This window comes from Oncorhynchus masou, unplaced genomic scaffold (assembly GCF_036934945.1).
Source record: "Oncorhynchus masou masou isolate Uvic2021 unplaced genomic scaffold, UVic_Omas_1.1 unplaced_scaffold_1599, whole genome shotgun sequence".
Lineage (NCBI taxonomy): Eukaryota > Metazoa > Chordata > Actinopteri > Salmoniformes > Salmonidae > Oncorhynchus > Oncorhynchus masou.
The window spans coordinates 91,393-117,246 of NW_027006075.1; the positions used below are offsets into that span (position 1 = coordinate 91,393).

Genomic DNA, 25,854 nt, shown 5'->3' on the forward strand with positions numbered 1-25,854 from the left:
GCCCCTGAGGATCATCTACGAACGTTGGAACATCTACAACTATTGAAGATGCCAAAAGGGGTTTTCAGAAATACATTTGGTTTGCGGATATGTATTATTATAGAAATAATATAACATTATTATCATAATCTAAAACACTTTAAAGGAGCTCTAATTCAAACATGCAAGGACATATATTTAAATATATGATACGATTACCCACTTTAAAACTGTTGCTGCAATATCACTTCTCAATGTGTGTACATTTCAAGCTTTCAACAACAATAAACCAAGCAGCTCAATAATGTTTCAGACTTACACACTGTTGAGTTTTCCTAGTTAGTAAAGAAACAACCACTAAGACAAAACACACAAAGTTGTAATATAATCTGTATACAAGTCATTCTATACGGAAAACAGGTACATTCTGATTGATCAAGAATTCCCAATAGGTTTGTGTCTCGCCCTGACCATAGTTTACTATCTATGTTTATAGGTTTTGTTTGGTATGGGTGTGTCACGCCTTGACCATAGTTTACTATGTATGTTTATAGGTTTTGGTTGGGTATGGGTGTGTCACGCCCTGACCATAGTTTACTATCTATGTTTATAGGTTTTGGTTGGTATGGGTGTGTCACGCCCTGACCATAGTTTACTATGTATGTTTATAGGTTTTGGTTGGGTATGGGTGTGTCACGCCTGACCATAGTTTACTATGTATGTTTATAGGTTTTGGTTGGGTATGGGTGTGTCACGCCTGACCATAGTTTACTATGTATGTTTATAGGTTTTGGTTGGGTATGGGTGTGTCACGCCCTGACCATAGTTTGCTATCTATGTTTATAGGTTTTGGTTGGGTATGGGTGTGTCACGTGACCATAGTTTACTATCTATGTTTATAGGTTTTGTTTGGTATGGGTGTGATCTGAGTGGGCATTCTATGCTGTATGTCTAGTTTGTCTTTTCTGTGTTTGGCCTGATATGGTTTTCAATCAGAGGCCTGTGTTAGTCGTTGTCTCTGATTGGGAACCATATTTAGGTAGCCTGTGTTGTCAATGTTGTGTGATTGTCTATGTTAGGTGCTTGTGTCTGCACATTTGGTATATAGCGTCACGGTCGTTTTTCACTTACTCACCTACAGAAATATCCATTAGTAGGGCTTCACAGACTATGTTATGCTGCCTGGTGTCTTACGAAGTCGTTCAGAGAGCACACTTTTCTTTTTTTAATATATAAATATTCTTGGGTATGTGATTATTTGGACTTACGCCTAAAATGGTGTGATCGTGAAGGACGCCGTAAAGGACAGGTTTCTGAGAATCAGTTTCTGCTTCTGAGAATCCACGTCTAACAGTCGCTTCCCAATCACCTATGTCCAGTAGCCTTCGGAAATATCTATTAGGAGAGATTCACTTATTCACATCTCTTTTTTAATCTGTCCTGGCAGCTAAATATTCGGGGCTGTGTGTTTGCGCTAAAGCTGTGGTAACATAGTGTTAAAGTATATGCTCCATGTTCTGCCCCTAACTCGCGAAAGTACGGAATGTGTTTGCAGGGCCGTGGTGGGATTTTTTCGGGAGATATCCTGTATGCAACACCCTGTATATTTGTTTTAGAGAACAAAGGCGGTGAATTCAAACAACAGGAGGGGATGTGGAGACATTCTGTCTACAACCGGGTTGGGGGGCACCTGGCTCTGCTTAGAGATATCAATGTATAACCCCGGGTGGTCGGCACACACACACACACCCTTTGTGAACACACACACACCCTTTGTTTTTGAAACGCACACACACACACACACACACACACACACTCCTGCTGGACCCTGATTTTCCGTCTTTTCTCTTCGTGACAGACTGGGGTGTTGGATGGAAAGGACATTTTCCTGTCGTTAAAGGGTGAGATACATTTTTAAAACCAGTGATTTAATTCCAAAATATTTAGTACAAACTTTTTAAAGACGTGTTAGAATTAATTACCAAATTGTACTACTATTTAAACATGCATCATTAGTGTTTTATGTAAAAACTTTGGAGGCCTACAGTTGTACAGCACACTCACGCACGCACCCTGATTTTCTGTGTCTTTTTTTCTTCGTGACAGACCGGGGTGTTGGATGGAAAGGACATTTTCCTGTCATTAAAGGGTGAGATATTGTGTATTCTATAATACTTTAAGATCCATAAATATTTAATGCAAAATAATGAATGCTGAATGTAGTTCAGATAGAGCACGATCAGCAGGGCGGGCGATAGAGTACACAACTGTATCAACTGCTTCAATTTCTGACAAAATAATATTATCATTGTATACAATATATTTGTTTATTAGACCTACCAACATATAACACAATATTGAGATACTAAAAAATGTATATGCAACCTGTGGACTGATCTAGTCTATGTTGAAATAATCTAAATGACTGCAGCGACCCCTTCATTAAAACTATAGACGCATTTGACCGTAGACCATTTTGTTTTATAATGGTTACATGTTCAGTACACACCCCTGCATTCTATATTATAAAGTAGGCTGTTGGTCTTTGAGGTCCGTTATGTCAATTTGCCTTTATACATCTCATTGACCTACTGTCAACTCCCTCAGTTGTAAACATCTACAATAATCATTAGACGTACGCGAGTTATCATACCCCGTGTCGGGGTTTGTACAGAGTTGGTTAAATCCGCTCTTTTGCTCCCCACTTACGTGGGTAATAATCTCCAAGCTGCTCTAAGCGGTGATGTTTTTGGTGTCTCTAGGTTCATCTCTAGACTGTTGAATGAGGCCTGTTACAACTTTCTGACAAAACCTTTAAAGGTAGTTTGTGAAAACATTCAGTCGTGGATGTATGTAAAACATATTTAACACGTATTGCAGGTTACAGAAGCCTCCTGTTGTACTATGAATCCCCCTCATCCCTGTTAGATCTTGATGTGTTGGCTCTCTATGTATGTACATGTTTATAATCCACATAGTGTGAATATTGTTTTCCATAAAGTTAATAACCCCCCTAAACCCCCTCTTCCCCTATCGTTAAAGCGTGAGATACATTTTTAAAACCTGTGATTTAATTCAAAATATTTAGTACCTACATTTTAACACATGTTATAATTCCAAAATGTTTACTATTTCTTACAGATAAAGGGTCCGGTTAACCCTGACCATTATCCGTTTCCAATTCACCATCGCAAAGACGCTTGCCCGATCCATCAAAACTCCGTAAGTTTTCCCTCCCTGTGTAGATCAACCGTCCTGCCTGTAAATCCTGGGTATGCCCACATCATTAATTAATAAGATGTGGAGAAAACTGTTTAGCCATAGTTAAAGGCCTTTCATAAAGAGGCTGTCATGATGAACCTGAATCTGAAATGACCTTTAGGATCTTTTCTTTGGGGTTCTAATCTCCCCAGGTGTGCAGGCCCTGCAAATCCTTAGGCTGGAGCCATCTGGAAGCTCTATGCCTGTACATATAAAGAGAACTAAATAGGAAGCTAGGCTGAGAAACATTATTTAGATGGCTGTTTAATTGTTGTTTAAAGCCTGAAATGGATACAATGCCAAGGGACACCCCCCCTCCCCAAAAGTTCCAAAAGTTCAAACACTCAACCCCCCTCCAGTTGAACCAGGCCCCTAGACATCAATCACCATGACTACTTCAAAGGATGCAATATAGATATAAAATAACACACCCCCTCTAACAGAAGTTGAAAGTAAGTTTGCAGGCGAATGCACTTACAAAATGGATGTTGAAACTGTGGCGCACATTTCTCTGTAATCATTAGAAGTCTGGTAAAAGTATTGATTTGAAGGAAAGACGAGCAGATTCTGGTAAGTCTGGAGGCAACATACAAACTATTATAAAGTTAGGTCGTCATCAGACATCTAATAGTCAAGATTAGGTTTGATCTATGATCACTGATCATCATGTGTGTAGTGCTGGGGAGCGCGAGGGAGCACTTTCACTTTGAGAATACACAAATAAATAATTCTGATCAATTCTAAATAAATTATATTTAATTACCTGGTAAATGGCAACGTTATTGTTACAAAAAATATACATTTCTAGTAAGATTTTAGGACGGTTAGCTGAAGATGAATAGTTAAAAAAAAAAAACAACAGTTGTAGGGTGGATTTTATTCATCTTCTAAAACAGGGCTCTCCGATCCTGTTCCTGGAGAGATACCATCCTGTAGGTTTTCATTACTATTCAAAACTAGCAGTCCTGATTAAAATAATGAGTTGGTTTATAATATAAATCATGCTATTTACAACTGGGATTAGAGTGAAACCCTACCGGAGGGTAGCGCTCCAGAAACAGGGTTGGAGAGACCTGTAATGAAAGACTATTCAATAGAATACATATGTCCATACAAACGTTGATGTAATAAATTATGACGTCATTTACATAGTTTGCTGCGCTCCCTCACCTAAAAAAATACATCACTGCTTATCATGCCGACCGACCTGATGGCCTCCGTTGAAAATGTTGTAAAAAATATCAGGCCGAGGCTACATTCTCTGTCCTGCTACTGGTAGGACTATAACATTATGTGAACTGATCTGAACAGGTTTAGACTGGTCATCTATGATATGTAGGTTATATACACTACATTCTCTGTCCTGCTACTGGTAGGACTATAACATTATGTGAACTGATCTGAACAGGTTTAGGCTGGTCATCTATGATATGTAGGTTATAGCTCAGGTATAGACCTCGATCTGCATATCACTAACAAACTGCTATTATACATCATAACCTAGCCTACTTTACATAATATAACATCTACATATCACTAACAACCCACTTCTATACATTATAACCTAGTCTACTTTACATAATATAACATATCACTACCAACCCACTACTATACATTATAAACTAGTCTACTTTAAATAATATAACATCTACATATCACTAACCACCCACTACTATACATTATAACCTAGTCTACTTTACATAATATAACATCTACATATCACTAACCACCCACTATTATACATTATAACCTAGTCTACTTTACATAATATAACATCAATTACTTGATGCAAAAACACTTTTTTGAATGGATCAATGATTTCTCCCTCAGATCAATCATGTCCGTTCTATCCCTTCTGTCTACATTCTCAGAAACATTTAGAAAAGAACAGATTGAAAGACAATAAATATCCTACTTTTAGTGAATACAAATAATTGTGTTACTGTACTGTCTATAGCTACCTTAACAAACAGTGACTTATTATTATTATTATTGTTGCTGTACTGTCTATAACTACCTTAACAAACAGTGACTTATTATTATTATTATTGTTGCTGTACTGTCTATAACTACCTTAACAAACAGTGACTTATTTTTATTATTATTATTATTGTTGCTGTACTGTCTATAACTACCTCAACAAACAGTGACTTATTATTATTATTATTGTTGCTGTACTCTATAACTACCTTAACAAACAGTGACTTATTATTATTATTATTATTATTATTGTTGCTGTACTGTCTATAACTACCTTAACAAACAGTGACTTATTATTATTATTATTGTTGCTGTACTGTCTATAACTACCTTAACAAACAGTGACTTATTATTATTATTATTGTTGCTGTACTGTCTATAGCTACCTTAACAAACAGTGACTTATTATTATTATTATTGTTGCTGTACTGTCTAGAACTACCTTAACAAACAGTGACTTATTATTATTATTATTATTATTATTGTTACTGTACTGTCTATAACTACCTTAACAAACAGTGACTTATTATTATTACAGACAGTTGCCATGGAGATGACATGTCACAACTACATATTCATGTGATTGCATTAAATCACCTGATTGTTTCTATATGTCTGTTAGTAAATGTTTTATTTCTCAAAAGAGATAATGGATAAATGTGAACAATTGACATTCAGTAATTAGTTGTCACCATATTAACCACAACCAACATGTTGGATCTCTGTTTAGGGGTCAGTGCTCTAAAATGAGTCTCTCTGGGGAGAGAGAGGAGGGGGGCCCTGCCTCTAAAATGCATCTCTCTGGGGGACATGACACCAAAGCTAAGAGGTAAGATGACCATTTATAAAGAATTTATCGAGTTCATAAAAAATAAATAGCTATCTTAAGATGAAACACTATATAGCCATTGTTAATCGGGAATGGAATGTTGGTATCCTGTATATTTGACTGTGATATGTGGTTGTCTCACCTTGATATCTTAAGATGAATGCACTTACTGTAAATCACTCTGGATAAGAGCATCTGCTAAATCAGGGGTTCTCAATCCGGGGTCTGTGGAGGTACTGCAGGGGTTCTCAATCCGGGGTCTGTGGAGGTACTGCAGGGGTTCTCAATCCGGGGTCTGTGGAGGTACTGCAGGGTTCTCAATCCGGGGTCTGTGGAGGTACTGCAGGGGTTCTCAATCCGGGGTCTGTGGAGGTACTGCAGGGGTTCTCAATCCGGGGTCTGTGGAGGTACTGCAGGGGTTCTCAATCCGTGGTCTGTGGAGGTACTGCAGGGGTTCTCAATCCGGGGTCTGTGGAGGTACTGCAGGGGTTCCACGGCACCCTGAATGTACTCGTTGCAATGTACAACTCTTCACACCCGTTTAACAACTCTAAATATCTTTGGCATAGTAGGTATCAAGTCACTTGCCAATAATGTTGCCTACAACGTTGCAACAATGTTCATTTTCATCAAACTCATATTACACCCTAGATGCCTTCAAATGCCCAATTTATAGCCATGCCCAATTTTGGACTATTATTTAACAATGTGATGTTGCGCTCCAAAGGGAGAACTTGAAATAACATGATGTGTTTATTATTATACACTCTCAAATAACATGATGTAGATAATTAAATCATCAAAAGAAAAACGTGTTTAGAAAACAAGGTTCCTTATAGAGCCAAAAAGGCTTCTATCACTTCCTTAAAATATGAAATCAATAAAAGTTATATATATTTTGGGGTTCAGTGAAGAAGAACCTCCAGATTTCTGATCAACAAAAGGTTCATGTTTTGAGGATGTGAACCCAGCAGCCCTCCAGTGGTCAGATCAATTCCACCTGTTTTTTCCAGTGCCCGGCCCGGGATTCGAACCAGCCACCTTTCGGTTCACAGCTCCAACTCCAACCTGAGTTAATCTGCCAAAATGAAGACAAAATGCTATGCAGTTATACATAATTATTATACATAACTCATTGCCAAAATCACAAGACATACTGTTGCATGTAGGTCTATATTATTTATGGGTTGATCACATAGAAATATAAAAACAATATTTTTAACTACTGCAATGCAATTACATGTGGCACAGGAACCACTGACTCACTGCATTATTCTATAGTATTATCAAGACACCTGCTGTTAACTCTTAACTACTTAGGACAGCTCACGAGGTGTCCTAAATATCTGCCGACTCGGTGGGTAGGTAATTTAGGTAATGGGGAGGTAACTAGGTAATTTATACCCATAAGTGTAAAATGTCTTTATTCTCAGCACTTATACGACCAATTTTCTACTCTGAGACACTTTGTGGATGTGGACCCAGATCTCAACATATTATTATAAAAAAACATAGAATGTTTGTTTTACATAATAATACAAAATGAATATTACTAATGTAACCCACTGTAAAGACTGGGTTTAGTTGATTGTGTTCCACTGCTCATGTCCGCGTTCTGGAACTGTCCGCGTCCCCGTACAGAACTGTCCGCGTCCCCGTACAGAACGGTCCGCGCCGCCGTTCGGTGTGGCGCCAAGCCGGTTACGCAGAGTGGACTGAGGTGATCTTGGGGAATAACGACGGAGTTTGTTACAGTGTTGAGACACCGAAGTTTACTGTTCAATTTGCTTTTTTCTTTACGGTCAGGGACAGTATGAGTGTAGCCAGATCCTTTTCACTCTCTATCCTTGTTTCATTTTGTGGTTCACCGGATTCATCATCGAGACGAGGGACAGACAAACGACCTGCTAACTAACCAAGCTAGTCGGTACAGCTTGGTAAGCTAGCTAGCTACTCTACCAGCAGCATCCTAGTTATCCTAGCTAGTCGGTACAGCTCGGTAATCTAGCTAGCTACTCTACCAGCAGCATCCTAGTTATCCTAGCTAGTCGGTACAGCTCGGTAATCTAGCTAGCTACTCTACCAGCAGCATCCTAGTTGTCCTAGCTAGTCGGTACAGCTCGGTAAGCTAGCTAGCTATTCTACCAGCAGCATCCTAGTTATCCAAGCTAGTCGGTACAGCTCGGTAAGCTAGCTAGCTACTCTACCAGCAGCATCCTAGTTACCATAGCTACCACTACATCATCACCGGCTGTCTGCATTTCTTGTGGACCGATGGAGCTCCCCGGTTGTTTCTTCCACCTGTTAAATCCCGGTGAGGCTTCTCCCTCTCTCGTTGACGGATGCTGTCTACCTCTGTCCGGTTCTCCTCTCTTCACTAGATGGACGGTAACTTTAGTGTTTAACCCGTCTGAGTCCAAGGACCGAACTTTTGAATATTATTTTCAGGGCGCCTCAATAGCAGGTATTGAACAGCGGGTAAATAATCACTAGTCAGAACCTCAACCTCAGTATACATTCATTATAAAAATCATCTTAATATCTGATATTGTGAGTAAACAACCTCGAGAGTGCGTCTTCCAGCCCTCCAATTAATTACATCATTCAACCCTCCCGGTTAGTAAATTTACCTCAACATCCCCCGGAGAAGGCAGAGTAACGACACCAGCCTTTTAGCGGGGCTGACAGACTGACGACAACGCTCGCGACGCTAAATGAATTTCGTCATTAATAATGACACACTGCTCGCGCGCCATTAACTAACGTCTGGAAGTCAGTTCTATTTGTGAAACTCTTCTTATGTTTCCCCATCTGAGCTCAGAGTAGATGAGATGTAATGTTTGTCTCTGTTGTGTTGAAGACCAATCCAGCAGGAGAGACCAGCCTCCCCTGTTCCCAGCTGTGTGTCCATGAAGAGTGACCGGTCTATGGATCAACCTCTATACTTTAGAGAGGGAGACTTTTCTACTGAACAAAGGTAAGAAGAACTCATGGGTCCTGGTCAGTGAGTTAAACAACACTGTCTCTAGTCATTTCTCCTCTCCCATTTATTGTTGTTTTTTTTTGTTGTTGTTTTCATAATGTGTGTGTGCACATGAGGCTGGTAATCTCTATCCATTTTCTAGTCACTTTTACCTTTACCTACATGTATATTACCTCAACAACCTGGTACCCTGCACATTGACTCAGTACTGGTTCTCCTTATAGTCTCATTATTACCTCAACTACCTGGTTCCCTGCACATTGACTCAGTACTGGTACTCCTTATAGTCTCATTATTACCTCAACTACCTGGTACCCTGCACATTGACTCAGTACTGGTTAACCTTATAGTCTCATTATTACCTCAACTACCTGGTACCCTGCACATTGACTCAGTACTGGTACTCCTTATAGTCTCATTATTACCTCAACTACCTGGTACCCTGCACATTGACTCAGTACTGGTTCTCCTTATAGTCTCATTATTACCTCAACTACCTGGTACCCTGCACATTGACTCAGTACTGGTACTCCTTATAGTCTCATTATTACCTCAACTACCTGGTACCCTGCACATTGACTCAGTACTGGTACTCCTTATAGTCTCATTATTACCTCAACTACCTGGTACCCTGGACATTGACTCAGTACTGGTACTCCTTATAGTCTCATTATTACCTCAACTACCTGGTACCCTGCACATTGACTCAGTACTGGTACTCCTTATAGCCTCATTATTACCTCAACTACCTGGTACCCTGCACATTGACTCAGTACTGGTACTACTTATAGTCTCATTATTACCTCAACTACCTGGTTCCCTGCACATTGACTCAGTACTGGTACTCCTTATAGTCTCATTATTACCTCAACTACCTGGTACCCTGCACATTGACTCAGTACTGGTTCTCCTTATAGTCTCATTATTACCTCAACTACCTGGTACCCTGCACATTGACTCAGTACTGGTACTCCTTATAGTCTCATTATTACATCAAACACCCTACCTGGTACCCTGCACATTGACTCAGTACTGGTTAACCTTATAGTCTCTTTATTACCTCAACTACCTGGTACCCTGCACATTGACTCAGTACTGGTACTCCTTATAGTCTCATTATTACCTCAACTACCTGGTACCCTGCACATTGACTCAGTACTGGTACTCCTTATAGTCTCATTATTACCTCAACTACCTGGTACCCTGGACATTGACTCAGTACTGGTACTCCTTATAGTCTCATTATTACCTCAACTACCTGGTACCCTGCACATTGACTCAGTACTGGTACTCCTTATAGCCTCATTATTACCTCAACTACCTGGTTCCCTGCACATTGACTCAGTACTGGTACTCCTTATAGTCTCATTATTACCTCAACTACCTGGTACCCTGCACATTGACTCAGTACTGGTTCTTATTATAGTCTCATTATTACCTCAACTACCTGGTACCCTGCACATTGACTCAGTACTGGTTCTCCTTATAGCCTCATTATTCCGGTCGGTAACATTTGAGAGTGAGGCAAATAAATAGCATTTTGAGGAAAAAAAACATGATTATTTGTCTCTCTGAAATGAAGACATCAAGTGATTTTAAACAAATACATATCTGTACATATCAATCCCATACCATGATTAGATAGTGAAAAAACACACAAATCTCTTTCAGAAATGCTTTAAACAATAAAAGCTAATTTACTAACATTTCTGATAAGTGATATATATCGTTTTGGAATGAAACTCTTCTTATGTTTCCCCATCTGAGCTCAGAGTAGATGAGAGATGTAATGTTTGTCTCTGTTGTGTTGAAGACCAATCCAGCAGGAGAGACCAGCCTCCCCTGTTCCCAGCTGTGTGTCCATGAAGAGTGACAAGTCTATGGATCCTCCTCTATACTTTAGAGAGGGAGACTTTTCTACTGAACAAAGGTAAGAAGAACTCATGGGTCCTGGTCAGTGAGTTAAACAACACTGTCTCTAGTCATTTCTCCTCTCCCACTTTCCCATTTATTGTTGTTGTTTTCATAATCCATAGGCTAATCATTTTGTCCATTTTCATAGTCCTAAAACAATATTAAACAAACACAATGTTCCCTCCCTGTGTGTGAGTGCGTATGTGTGTGTGTGTGTGTGTGTGTGCGTGTGTGTCCTCCCTGGATGAGGAGATGTAATCTCATGTTTTGTCCACAGAAACCAACAGGAGAGATCAGAGTCAGAGATTCTCAGTGGTCAGTCTTCCCAGAGTCATCAAACAGACCTGGCCTCCATATTCAGTGTATGTGGTCCTGTTATGTACATTTGTTTTTGTTTACCTCAAGTAAAGTTGATCTGTCAATCATTCATTAATGTTTTAAAAAGAAAGCATTTCTTCTCTTGCTTAACTTATTTACTTGATTTATTTCAGATGCTTGAAGAGAAAATTATGACATTTGTGAAGAACGAGCTGAAGATATTCAAGAGGATTCTTAGTCCAGAACTCCCAGAAGGCTTTGAGAGTCAGAAGCAGGATAAGGAAGTGGTGGACCCTGAAGATGAGAAGCAGGAGAGCAGTGCCAGAGAGGGGGCTCTGAAGATCACACTGCACATCCTGAGGAAAATGAACCAGAAGGAGCTTGCTGACACACTGGAGATGTGTAAGATCTGTCTGCCTCATGTTGAATGCTGTTTTATAACACAAGCACTGATATTTAACCCTTTCTCCTCGGCTGAGTCTCCTCCTCCGCAGCCAAACAGCCAATGTATCTATGTTGCTATACAAACCTTAGTGATATCTGTTCTTCCTCTGACTGTGTCTCTTCTTCTCCCAGAGGATCCCTGATGGCTAACAGTAACATATCCTGACATAATGTAAACATTATACATTACCCTCTTTTCCCCGGTGACATATCCTGACATAATGTAAACGTTATACATTATACCCTCACTCTCAGTGACGTTGTTAGGTTCTTAGTCCTTCATCTGACCCCCTCCATCACTAATACATGTCTCTCTCCCCTTATCAATGCCTGCCACATGTCATCACTTCCCTGCACCAACAACACATTCCAAGCTTAGTGCATACACTATATACCTTCCTCCTACAGATACCATTACCTTCTGGTGTAGACCCTCCACTATATACCTTCCTCCTATAACCATTACCTTCTGGTGTAGACCCTCCACTATATACCTTCCTCCTACAGATACCCATTACCTTCTGGTGTAGACCCTCCACTATATACCTTGCTCCTATAACCATTACCTTCTGGTGTGACCCTCCACTATATACCTTCCTCCTACAGATACCCATTACCTTCTGGTGTAGACCCTCCACTTATACCTTCCTCCTATAACCATTACCTTCTGGTGTAGACCCTATACTATATACCTTCCTCCTACAGATACCCATTACCTTCTGGTGTAGACCCTCCACTATATACCTTCCTCCTATAACCATTACCTTCTGGTGTAGACCCTCCACTATATACCTTCCTCCTACAGATACCCATTACCTTCTGGTGTAGACCCTCCACTATATACCTTCCTCCTATAACCATTACCTTCTGGTGTAGACCCTCCACTATATACCTTCCTCCTATAACCATTACCTTCTGGTGTAGACCCTCCACTATATACCTTCCTCCTATAACCATTACCTTCTGGTGTAGACCCTCCACTATATATCTTCCTCCTACAGATACCCAATAACTTCTGGTGTAGACCCTCTACTATATACCTTCCTCCTACAACCATTACCTTCAGGTGTAGACCCTCCATTATATACCTTCCTCCTATAACTATTACCTTCTGGTGTAGACCCTCTATTATATACCTTCCTCCTATAAACATTACCTTCTGGTGTAGAACGTCCACTATATACCTTCCTCCTACAGATACCCAATAAATTCTGGTGTAGACCCTCCACTATATACCTTCCTCCTACAGATACCCATTACCTTCTGGTGTAGACCCTCCACTATATACCTTCCTCCTACAGATACCCATTACCTTCTGGTGTAGACCCTCCACTATATACCTTCCTCCTACAGATACCCATTAACTTCTGGTGTAGACACTCCACTATAAACCTTCCTCCTATAACCATTAACTTCTGGTGTAGACAACACCTTGTGACCTCATCGAGTAGCGGCAGGGATGTGTTGTGTTGATTCATTCAGAGAGAGAGAGAGAGAGAGACTGGAAATGTAATGTAAGAAATGTAAGATCTGTCTACCTCATGCTGAATGCTGTTTTATAACATTTAAAAGCTGTAGCTAAAGTACAGCTAAAGTAGCTGTGTAACTCAATGATATTGAAGCAGCCTTAACACAACACCTAGTGACCTCATCAAGTAGCAGCAGGGATGTGTTGTGGTGATTAATTTAGAGAGAGAGAGAGAACATTAATAATACCATCAATAATACCAATAATAATATAATCAGTCACACCAGTCTGTAATGCATTATGAAAACATTTACACATTAATACAGTCAGTTAAGAGAATAAATTATTATAATGTACAACTTTATAACAGTCCTACAATACTGTAGGCATTAAAACAGACGTAATATTAATATCCTCTGTGTTATTTCTAGATTCAGATGATCCTGCTGTGATTTGCCAACGTGAACTCAAATCTAATCTGAAGAAGAAGTTTCAATGTGTATTTGAGGGGATCGCTCAACAAGGAAACCCAACACTTCTCAATAAGATCTACACAGAGCTCTACATCACAGAGGGTGGAACAGGAGAGGTCAATAATGAACATGAGCTGAAACAGATTGAGACAACAACCAGGAAACAAGCAAGACCAGAGACTCCAATCAAATGTAACGACATCTTCAAACCCTTAACTGGACAAGACAAACCTATCAGAACTGTGCTGACAAAGGGAGTCGCTGGCATTGGAAAAACAGTCTCTGTGCAGAAGTTCATTCTGGACTGGGCTGAAGGAAAAGCAAATCAGGATGTCCAATTTGTATTTTCATTCCCTTTTCGGGAGCTGAATTTGATGAAAGAGGACAAACACACTTTGATTGAACTTCTTAATCACTTCTCAATGGAAACCAAACAATCAGGAATCTCCAACTACAACAAGTACAAAGTTCTGTTCATCTTTGATGGTCTGGATGAGTGCCGACTGCCCCTAGACTTCCAGAAGAACAAGATCTGTTGGGACGTCACAGAGTCAACCTCAGTGGATGTTCTGCTGACAAATCTCATCAAGGGAAATCTGCTTCCCTCTGCTCTCCTCTGGATAACTACCCGACCTGCAGCAGCCAATAAGATCCCTTCAGGGTGTGTTGACCAGGTGACAGAGGTACGAGGGTTCAATGACCCACAGAAGGAGGAGTACTTCAGGAAGAGATTCAGTGATGAGGACCTGGCCAGCAGAATCATCTCACACATAAAGACATCAAGGAGCCTCCACATCATGTGCCACATTCCAGTCTTCTGTTGGATTTCTGCAACAGTCCTTGAACACATGCTGAAACATAAGAGAGAAGAGATGCCCAAGACTCTGACTGAGATGTACACACACCTTGTGGAGTTTCATACCAAACAGAAGAATGAAAAGTATCTTGGGAAAGAAGAGACAGGTCCACACTGGAATAAAGAGAGCATTCTGTCACTGGGAAAACTGGCTTTTCAACAGCTTGTGAATGGCAATCTGATTTTCTATGAAGAAGACCTGAAAGAGTCTGGCATTGATGTCAATGAAGCCTCAGTGTACTCAGGATTGTGCACACAGCTCTTTAAAGAGGAATGTGGGCTGTACCAGGACAAGGTGTACTGCTTTGTTCATCTGAGCATTCAGGAGTTTCTGGCTGCTGTATATGTGTTCCTCTCATTCATCAACAACAATGAGAATCTAATGGACAAACTGCAAACAAACAACGAGCCTGAAGTTACTGTCTACAAGAGTGCTGTGGATAAAGCCTTACAAAGTGAGACGGGAAACCTGGACCTTTTCCTCCGCTTCCTCCTGGGCCTCTCACTGGAGTCCAATCAGAAGCACTTACGAGGTCTACTGACAAAGACAAGAAGCAGCTCACAGAGCCATGAAGAAACAGTTGAGTACATCAAGGAGAAGATCGGGGAGGATCTCTCTCCAGAGAGGAGCATCAATCTGTTCCACTGTCTGAATGAACTGAATGACAATTCTCTAGTGGAGGAGATCCAAAGATACCTGAGATCAGGAAGTCTCTCAAAACCCAACCTGTCACCTGCACAGTGGTCAGCTCTGGTCTTTGTGTTGCTGACTTCAGAAAAGGAGCTGGATGTGTTTGACCTGAAGAAATACTCCAGATCAGAGGAAGGTCTTCTGAGGCTGCTGCCAGTGGTCAAAGCCTCCAGAGCTGTTCTGTGAGTAAACAAAATGACATTTAAGAACTAATCATCAGGAAGAAATATTCAGTTTAGAGAAAAATATGGATTATAATATGTATAATATATTATTTTGAAAAACATATTGAATAAATTCATTGATTTGCACATTAGCATAACAATATGACCATACAATTATAGGAGATGGAAGATGAATCTATATGTTGTTTGAGAGAATAAACCAAATGCATCTCCCATTGTCCTTCTACACTACTGGTGTTAAATGAACAGTGTGTTTGTGAAGTCATGATGATCTCTTTGTCAGGCTGTCAGGCTGTGGAGTCACAGAGGAAGGCTGTGCTTCTCTGGTCTCAGCTCTGGAGTCAAACCCCTCACACCTGAGAGAGCTGGACCTGAGCTACAATGACCTGAAGGATTCAGGAGTGAAGCTGCTCTCTGCTGGACTGGGGAATCCCCACTGTAAACTGGAGACTCTGAGGTCAGTATTATCAGATATGAAAGTACTTTATGTATGTAGTTCTCCCATTTGAAAAGTCGTAATTATTCGGTTATATTCACTTATATTGTATTAAAGTAGTCATAAGTTTAGTATTTGGTCCCATATTCCATGCCTGCAGTGATTACATCAAGCTTGTGATTCTACTAACTTGTTGAATTAATTTGCAGTTTGTCTTGGTTGTGTTTTAGATGTTTTCCTAATAGAAACTGAATGGTGAATAATGTCCTGTCATTTTGGAGTCACTTCACTTGTATTGTCAGTAAGAATAGAGGATGTTTCTGAACACTTCTACATTCATGTGGATGCTACTATGATGATGAATAATCAGGAATGAATCAAGAACAATGATGAATGAGAAAGTTACAGAGGCACAAAGATCAGACCCCCTGTGTTATTGGTAATGGTGAGAGGTTAGCATGTTTTGTTGTAGTCTCTGTTATTGGTAATGTTGAGATTTTAGTATGTTTTGTTGTAGCCTCTGTTATTGGTAATGTTGAGAGGTTAGCATGTTTTGTTGTTGCCTCTGTTATTGGTAATGGTGAGAGGTTAGCATGTTTTGTTGTAGCCTCTGTTGTTGGTAATGGTGAGAAGTTAGTATGTTTTGTTGTAGCCTCTGTTATTGGTAATGGTGAGAAGTTAGCATGTTTTGTTGTAGTCTCTGTTATTGGTAATGGTGAGAGTTTAGCATGTTTTGTTGTAGCCTCTGTTATTGGTAATGGTGAGAGGTTAGCATGTTTTGTTGTAGCCTCTGTTATTGCTAATGGTGAGAGGTTAGTATGTTTTGTTGTATCCTCTGTTATTGGTAATGATGAGAGTTTAGCATGTTTTGTTGTCGCCTCTGTAACTTTCTCACTCATTATTATTCATGATTCTTTCATGATTTTTCTTAACCATGGCATCATCAGGATTAATTTATTATTGTTTAGAAACATGTTATCTACTCTGTGTCACACCCTGACCATAGTTTACTTTGTATATTTCTATGTTTTGTTTGGTCAGGGTGTGAGCAGAGTGGGCATTCTATGTTTTATGTCTTGTTTGTCCATTTCTATGTTTGGCCTGATATGGTTCTCAATCAGAGGCAGGTGTTAGTCATTGTCTCTGATTGGGAACCATATTTAGGTAGCCTGTGTTTCACTGTGTGTTTGTGGGTGATTGTTTCCTGTCTCTGTGTTTTCACCAGATAGGGCTGTTTTGGTTTTCGTTATGTTTCCAAGTTTGTTGTTTTTTGTTTGTATTGATTCGTTGTTTACGTTTGTTGATTAAACAATCTACACGCTGCATTTTGGTCTCTAAAAGAGAACCGTTACACTCTGTTAGACAGAAAAGTACTCCACTCATCATCCACCATTTTATTATTGGGCAAAACACAACCAAAAACACAACCAAAACAAACTGCAAATGCAACCAACAAGTTTATGACAAAAAAAAAACATTTTTACTATTTTAATACATTATGAATTGTTCAGAATACTTAAGACTTCTTCAAATGGGGAGACTGGAAACTATTTTAGGAATAGATATTTAAGGTTTCAGGACACTGATATATCTGAATATGTTGAAAAAATATACTGCCACTATTTTCACCACCAAAGAATAGCAGTGTGATTTTAAAATGATTTGACTTTGCAGATTGTCAGGCTGTGGAGTCACAGAGGAAGGCTGTGATTCTCTGGTCTCAGCTCTGAGGTCAAACCCCTCACACCTGAGAGAGCTGGACCTGAGTAACAATGACCTGAAGGATTCAGGAGTGAAGCTGCTCTCTGCTGGACTGGGGAATCCCCACTGTAAACTGGAGACTCTGAGGTCAGTATTCCTGTCGTTGGTCAACAAGTGATAACTGTTCACCAGATCCACATGTGTTTACCAGACACACATAGTCCACATCATATGTGTTTGGACAGTGAAGATTATGGTTTTAAATGTGGTGCTCTGCTCCAGCATTTTGGATTTGAGGTAGAATGTTTCATATTAGGTGACAGTACAGAATGTCACCTTTTATTTAAAGGTATTCATACATATACAGTCGTGGCCAAAAGTTTTGAGAATGACACAAATGTTAATTTTCACAAAGTTTGCTGCTTCAGTGTCTTTAGATATTTTTGTCAGATGTTACTATGGAATACTGAAGTATAATTACAAGCATTTCATAAGTGTCAAAGGCTTTTATTGACAATTACATGAAGTTGAAGCAATGAGTCAATATTTGCAGTATTGACCCTTCTTTTTCAAGACCCATTGAGGGTTTTGTAATTATTTCTCTACCTCCTCATGCCTTTTGCAGATATATATATATATATATAACTCTTTTTTTCTACTATGTTATTGACTTGTTTATTGTTTACACCATGTGTAACTCTGTTGTTGTCTGTTCACAATGCTTTGCTTTATCTTGACCAGGTCGCAGTTGTACATGAGAACTTGTTCTCAACTAGCCTACCTGGTTAAATAAAGGTGAAAAAAAATGAAAAACAAAATCTCTGCAATCCACCCTGGCATGCTGTCAATGAACCTCTGGGCCACATCCTAAACTTATGGCAGCCCATTCTTGCATAATCAATGCTTGGAGTTTGTCAGAATTTGTGGGTTTTTGTTTATCTACCCGCCTCTTGAGGATTGACCACAAGTTCTCAATGGGATTAAGGTCTGGGGAGTTTCCTGGCCATGGACCCAAAATATCAATGTTTTGTTCCCAGAGTCACTTAGTTATCACTTTTGACTTATGGCAAGGTGCTCCATCATGCTGGAAAAGGCATTGTTCATCACCAAACTGTTCCTGGATGGTTGTGAGAAGTTGCTCTTGGAGGATGTGTTGGTACCATTCTTTATTCATGGCTGTGTTCTTAGGCAAAATTGTGAGTGATCCCACTCCCTTGGATGAGAAGCAACCCCACAAACTAATGGTCTCAGGATGCTTTACTGTTGGCATGACACAGGACTGATGGTAGCGCTCCCCTTGTCTTCTCCGGACAAGCCTTTTTCCGGATGCCCCAAACAATCAGAAAGGGGATTCATCAGAGAAAATGACTTTACCCCAGTCCTCAGCAGTCTAATCCCTGTACCTTTTGGAGAATATCAGTCTGTCCCTGATGTTGTTCCTGGAGAGAAGTTGCTTCTTTGCTGCCCTTCTTGACAACAGGCCTTCCTCCAAAAGTCTTCGCCTCACTGTGCGTGCAGATGCACTCACACCTGCCTGCTGCCATTCCTGAGCAAGCTCTGTACTGGTGGTGCCCCGATCCCGCAGCTGAATGAACTTTAGGAGACGGTCCTGGTGTTTGCTGGACTTTCTTGGGCACCCTGAAGCCTTCTTCACAACAATTGAACCACTCTCCTTGAAGTTCTTGACGATCCGGTAAATGGTTGATTTAGGTGCAATCTTACTGGCAGCAATATCCTTGCCTGTGAAGCCCTTTTTGTGCAAAGCAATGATGACAGCATGTGTTTCCTTGCTGGTAACCGTGGTTGACAGAGGAAGAACAATGATTCCAAGGACCACCCTCCTTTTGAAGCTTCCAGTCTGTTATTCAAACTCAATCAGCATGACAGAGTGGTCTCCAACCTTGTCCTTGTCAACACACACACCTGTGTTAGCAAGATAATCACTGATACGATGTCAGCTGGTCCTTTTGTGGCAGGGCTGAATTGCAGTGGAAATGTTTTTTTGGGATTCAGTTCATTTGCATGGCAAAGAGGGACTTTGCAATTAATTGCAATTCATCTGATCACTCTTCATAACATTCTAGAGTATACGCAAATTGCCATCATACAAACTGAGGCATCAGACTTTGTGAATATTAATATTTGTGTCATTCTCAAAACTTTTGTCCACGACTGTATATTTTACCGTTTAGATATGGAAGCACTTTATGTATCTAAACTCATCAAAATAAGAAACATCCCTTTTCTCAGGACCCTGTCTTTCAAAGATCATTTGTAAAAATCCAAATGACTTCACAGATCTATATTGAAAAGGGTTTAAGCACTGTTTCCCATGCTTGTTCAATGAACCATAAACAATTAATGAACATGCACCTGTGGGACGGTCGTTTAGACACTAACAGCTTACAGACTGTAGGCAATTAAGGTTATAAAAACTTAGGACACTAAAGAGGTCTTTCCACTGACTCTGAAAAACACCAAAAAAAAGATACCCAGGGTCCCTGCTCCGTTGCATGAATGTGCCTTAGACATGCAGCAAGGAGGCATGAGGATTGCAGACGTGGCCATGGAAATAAATTGCAATGTCTGTACTGTGAGACGCCTAAGACAGTGCTAAAGGGAGACAGGATGGACAGCTGATCGTCCTCGCAGTGGCAGAACACGTGTAACACCACCTGCGTAGGATCGGTACATCCGAACATCACACCTGCGGGACAGGTACAGGATGGCAACAACACCTGCCCGAGTTACACAGCAACACACAATCCCTCCATCAGTGCTCAGGTTGTCCGTAATAGGCTGAGAGAGGCTGGACTGAGGGCTTGTAGACCTGTTGTAAAGCAGGTCCTCCCCAGACATCACTGGCAACGACGTCGCCTATGGGCACAAACCCACTGTCGCTGGACCAGACAGGACTGGCAAAAAGTGCTCTTCACTGACGAGTCGCGGTTTTATCTCACCAGGGGTGATGGTCGTATTCGCATTTATCATCGAAGGAATGAGCGTTACACCGAGGCCTGTACTCTGGAGCGGGATCGATTTGGAGGTGGAGGGTCCGTCATGGTCTGGGGCGGTGTGTCAGTATCATCGGACTGAGCTTGTTGTCATTGCAGGCAATCTCAACGCTGTGTATTACAGGGAAGACATCCTCCTCCCTCATGTGGTACCCTTCCTGCATGCTCATCCTGACATGACCATCCAGCATGACAATGCCACCAGCCATACTGCTTGTTCTGTGCGTGATTTCCTGCAAGACAGGAATGTCAGTGTTCTGCCATGGCCAGCGAAGAGCCCGGTTATCAATCCCATTGAGCAGATCTGGGACCTGTTGGATCGGAGGGTGAGGGCTAGGGCCATTCCCCCCAAAAAAGTCTGGGAACTTGCAGGTGCCTTGGTTGAAGAATGGGGTAACATCTCACAGCAAGAACTGGCAAATCTGGTGCAGTCCATGAGGAGGAGATGCACTGCAGTACGTAATGCAGCTGGTGGCCACACCAGATACTGACTTACTTGTGATTTTGACCACACCTTTGTTCAGGGACACATTATTCCATTTCTGCTAGTCACATGTCTGTGGAACTTGTTCAGTTTATGTGTCAGTTGTTGAATGTTATGTTCCTACAAATATTTACACATGTTAAGTTTCCTGAAAATAAACGCAAATGACAGTGAGAGGACGTTTGTTTTTTTGCTGAGTTTAGTTCTCCCATTTGATGTCTTAATTATTTGGACAAATTAATTTCGTCAAAAGTTTAGTATTTGGTCCAATATTCCATGCCTGCAGTGATTACATCGAGCTTGTGATTCTACAAACTTGTTGAATGCATTTGCAGTTTGTCTTGGTTGTGTTTTGGGTGTTTCTCCTAATAGAAACTGAATGGTGAATAATGTCCTGTCATTTTGGAGTCACTTCACTTGTATTGTCAGTAAGAATAGAAGATGTTTCTGAACACTTCTACATTCATGTGGATGCTACTATGATGATGAATAATAATGAATGAATCGAGAATAATGATGAATGAGAAAGTTACAGAGGCACAAAGATCAGACCCCCTCTGTTATTGGTAATGGTGAGAGGTTAGCATGTTTTGTTGCAGCCTCTGTTGTTGGTAATTTATTTTATCTTTATTTAACTAGCCAAGTCAGTTAAGAACAAATTCTTATTTTCAATGACGGAACAGTGGGTTAACTGCCTGTTCAGGGGCAGAATGACAGATTTGTACCTTGTCAGCTCGGGGGTTTGAACTTGCAACCTTCCGGTTTCTAGTCCAACGCTCTAACCACTAGGCTACCCTACCGCATTGTAATGGTGAAAGGATAGCATGTTTTGTTGTATCCTCTGTTATTGGTAATTGTGAGAGGTTAACATGTTTTGTTGTAGACTCTGTTATTGGTAATGGTGAGAGGTTATTATGCTTTGTTGTAGCTTCTGTTCTTGGTAATGGTGAGAGGTTAGCATGCTTTTTTGTAGCCTTTGTTGTTGGTAATGGTGAGAGATTAGTTTGTTTTGTTGTGGCCTCTGTTATTGGTAATGGTGAGAGGTTAACATGTTGTAGTCTCTGTTATTGGTAATGGTGAGAGGTTAGCATGATTTGTTGTATCCTCTGTTATTGGTAATGGTGAGAGGTAAGCATGTTTTGTTGTAGCCTCTGTTATTGGTAATGGTGAGAGGTTAGCATGTTTTGTTGTAGCCTCTGTTATTGGTAATGGTGAGAGGTTAGCATGTTTTGTTGTAGTCTCTAACTCTCTCACTCATTATTATTCATGATTTATTCATGATCTTTCTCAATCATGGCATCATCAGGATTTCATATTTACATTTACATTTACATTTAAGTCATTTGGCAGACGCTCTTATCCAGAGCGACTTACAAATTGGTGAATTCACCTTATGACATCCAGTGGAACAGCCACTTTACAATAGTGCATATAAATCATTTAATCGTGAAACACATACAGTTGAAGTCGGAAGTGTACATGTACTTAGTTTGGAGTCATTATGTTCCATGAATATTTACACCTCAAGTGAAACATTCAATCTCATATCCAAAATGTTATTATATATTAGCTTCACTGTCTAAATAGATATGGTGTGGACTGTATACTCAATACAATCTAAATCTGATACCTCACTCTCTGTCTTTTGACTGACACTGCTTTTTAAACTGGTCTGGTCAGTCAAATAATGAACCATTCATTTCTAAATAGATATGGCAGGTTTCAGGACACTGATGTATCTGAAAATGTTGAAAAAATATACTGCCACTATTTTCACCACCAAAGAATATCAGTGTGGTTATAATATGATTTGACTCTTTGCAGGCTGTCAGGCTGTCTAGTCACAGAGGAAGGCTGTGCTTCTCTGGTCTCAGCTCTGAGGTCAAACCCTTCACACCTGAGAGAGCTGGACCTGAGCTACAATCACCCAGGAGACTCAGGAGTCAGACTGCTCTCTGCTGGACTGGAGGATCCACACTGCAGACTGGAGAAACTCAAGTATGTAGAGGGTTTATGTCAATGTTCTTATCAGACATGTTGGACTTATCAGGCTGGTTAAGACAAACATTCTGACCACCACTTGGACAAAGTTATATGCTGACTGTGTGTGTGTGTGTGTGTGTGTGTGTGTGTGTGTGTGTGTGTGTGTGTGTGTGTGTGTGTGTGTGTGTGTGTGTGTGTGTGTGTGTGTTTTGTGTGTGTGTGTGTGTGTGTGTGTGTGTGTATCTCCAGTGTGTGTGTGTTTGTGTGTCTCCAGTCTCGTGTGTGTGTGTGTGTCTCCTGTGTGTGTGTGTCTCCTGTGTGTGTGTGTCTCCTGTGTGTGTGTGTGTGTCTCCTGTGTGTGTGTGTCTCCTGTGTGTGTGTGTCCTGTGTGTGTGTGTCCTGTGTGTGTGTCTCCTGTGTGTGTGTGTGTGTGTGTCTCTGTGTGTGTGTGTGTCTCTGTGTGTGTGTGTGTGTGTGTGTGTGTGTGTCTCGTGTGTGTGTGTGTGTCGTGTGTGTGGGTGTGTGTGTGTGTGTGTGTGTGTGTGTCTCCTGTGTGTGTGTATCGCGTGTGTGTGTGCGCGTGTGTGTGTGTCACCAGAGTGTATGAGTGTGTGTGTGTCCTGTGTGTGTGTCGGTCTCGTGTGTGTGTGTGTGTGTGTGTGTGTGTCTCCAGTGTGTGTGTGTGTCTCGTGTGTGTCTCGTGTGTGTGTGTGCGCGTGTGTGTGTCGCCAGAGTGTGTGTGTTTGTGTACGTGTGTGTGTGTCTCCAGTGTGTGTGTCTCCAGTTTCAAATGAAATGTATTTGTCATATACTGAAATTAGCAGAAATGTAGAACGCGAAGCGAGGTGGCGGAGTGTGTGTGTGTTTCTCCTGTGTGTGTGTGTGTGTGTGTCCATTGTGTGTGTGTGTGTCCATTGTGTGTGTGTGTGTCCATTGTGTGTGTGTGTGTCCATTTTGTGTGTGTGTGTGTGTGTGTGTCTCCAGTGTGTGTGTGTGTGTGTGTATCCCTCAATGACTGTCTGTTCTTCTGCTTACCGCTACAGTGTTGAACATGGTGGAGAGAACACAATGAAACCTGGACTTAGAAAATGTGAGTGTTGACTGCTGTGAAGAATATGACTAAGAATAAGTCTTAATTCAAGTCAAGTCGAAGACCACCATCATTACTGACTTGGTCATATTAAATATCAGCTGTAGTTCTACAGAAGTGAAATCAGGGACACCAAAGTTTATAAAGAATTGCTTTGACTGTGTGTGTGTGTGTGTGTGTGATTAATGGGAATAAGTGTGTTTTATATCACCATACACTATAACATATGACCATTCAACAAGTCTCAAGTTACCTTAACTTCTCATTTTGATACCTAGAAACATCTACATTAAATGAATTAGTGAAAAGTGAGTTAACATTCTAATGTGAATGATGATGATTTCTAATATTGTGTCTGGTTTCATCCATCAGATGTCTGTGATCTCACACTGGACACAAACACAGTAAACAGACTCCTCTCTCTGTCTGAGGAGAACAGAAAGGTGACATGGAGGAGAGAGGAGCAGCCGTATCCTGATCACCCAGAGAGATTTGAGGACTGTAGACAGGTGCTGTGTAGAGAGGGTCTGACTGGGCGCTGTTACTGGGAGGTAGAGGGGAGTGGGAGAGAGGCTGGTATAGGAGTGACATATAAAGGAATCAGCAGGAGAGTAGGGGTTAATGACTGTTGGCTTGGATGCAATGACAAGTCCTGGAGTCTGATCTGCTCTGACAACAGATACTCTGCCTGTCACAATAATAAACCCACTACCATAGACGTCCCCCCCTCCAGCTCCCACAGAGTAGGAGTGTATCTGGACTGGCCAGCCGGCACTCTGTCCTTCTATAGAGCCTCCTCTGACACACTGACCCACCTGATCACATTCACCTCCACATTCACTGAGCCCCTTTATCCAGGGTTTGGGGTTTGGTGGGATGACTCCTCAGTGTCCCTGAAATAATAACTGAAACAAAAAGAAGCAACAAAGACACACATTTATACAGTGACACACACTGGACACACACACACACTGGACAAACAAACACACACACACACTGGACAAACACACACTGGGCAAATACACACACACACACACACACACAGGACACACACACACAGGACACACACACACAGGACACACACACACTGGACACACACACACTGGACATACACACTGGACACGCACACACACACTCTGGACACACACTCACACACTAGACACGCACACACACACTCTGAACACACACTCACACACTGGACACACACTCTGGACACACACACACACTCTGGACACACACACACACTCTGGACACACACAAACACACTCTGGACACACACACACTCTGGACACACACACACACACACACACTCTGGACACACACACACACACACACACACACACACACACACACACACACACACATGTGCGTCTTTCTATAGTTGTGAGGATCTCTTACAGCAACACTGTTAAAATACCAATGTGATCATGTGTTGTGTTTTATGTTGAATAATAAATTGTACAATTATATATAATTATATATGGACATACGCTCCATAGTTGTACAAGTATACAAGGATATATTGTACTTTTCATAATAAAACATACTTGAAACAAGAAAAGCTTGTTAATTGTGAAAACAGTTTAGTATTGATTTTACGTTGCCTCTGTCAGGTTGACGTTAAACCTCTTGGAACTCCCCAGCCCAGATCCGGGATCGTGACTAAAGCCTCAGGCTCATTAGCATAACGCAACGTTAACGATTTCTGAAAATCGCAAATAAAATGAAAATAATGCGTCTGCTCTCAAGCTTAGCCTTTTCTTAA

The 25,854-nt window shown here is 40.9% G+C and overlaps 1 protein-coding gene across 4 annotated transcripts; it reads left to right on the top strand.

The window, feature by feature from the left end:
- The first annotated feature begins 1,832 nt into the window (after positions 1–1,832).
- LOC135531484 (NLR family CARD domain-containing protein 3-like) lies at positions 1,833–25,753 on the top strand. Of its 4 annotated transcripts, XM_064959514.1 has the most exons (14): positions 1,833–1,880; positions 2,086–2,128; positions 3,121–3,201; positions 5,951–6,049; positions 8,910–9,026; positions 10,846–10,962; positions 11,224–11,308; positions 11,438–11,666; positions 13,608–15,378; positions 15,665–15,838; positions 17,492–17,665; positions 22,841–23,014; positions 24,043–24,089; positions 24,462–25,749. In XM_064959514.1, exons 4-14 carry the CDS (start codon positions 5,967–5,969, stop codon positions 24,989–24,991), a joined length of 3,501 nt encoding a protein of 1,166 aa, XP_064815586.1. In that variant the 5' UTR covers positions 1,833–1,880; positions 2,086–2,128; positions 3,121–3,201; positions 5,951–5,966; the 3' UTR covers positions 24,992–25,749. The 4 variants fall into 4 exon arrangements, with proteins under 4 accessions (XP_064815586.1, XP_064815589.1, XP_064815590.1 ...); XM_064959517.1 differs by lacking the exon at positions 3,121–3,201 and having other exon boundaries at positions 1,848–1,880; positions 24,462–25,753; XM_064959518.1 differs by lacking the exons at positions 1,833–1,880; positions 2,086–2,128 and having other exon boundaries at positions 3,126–3,201; positions 24,462–25,753.
- Positions 25,754–25,854: the final 101 nt, after the last annotated feature.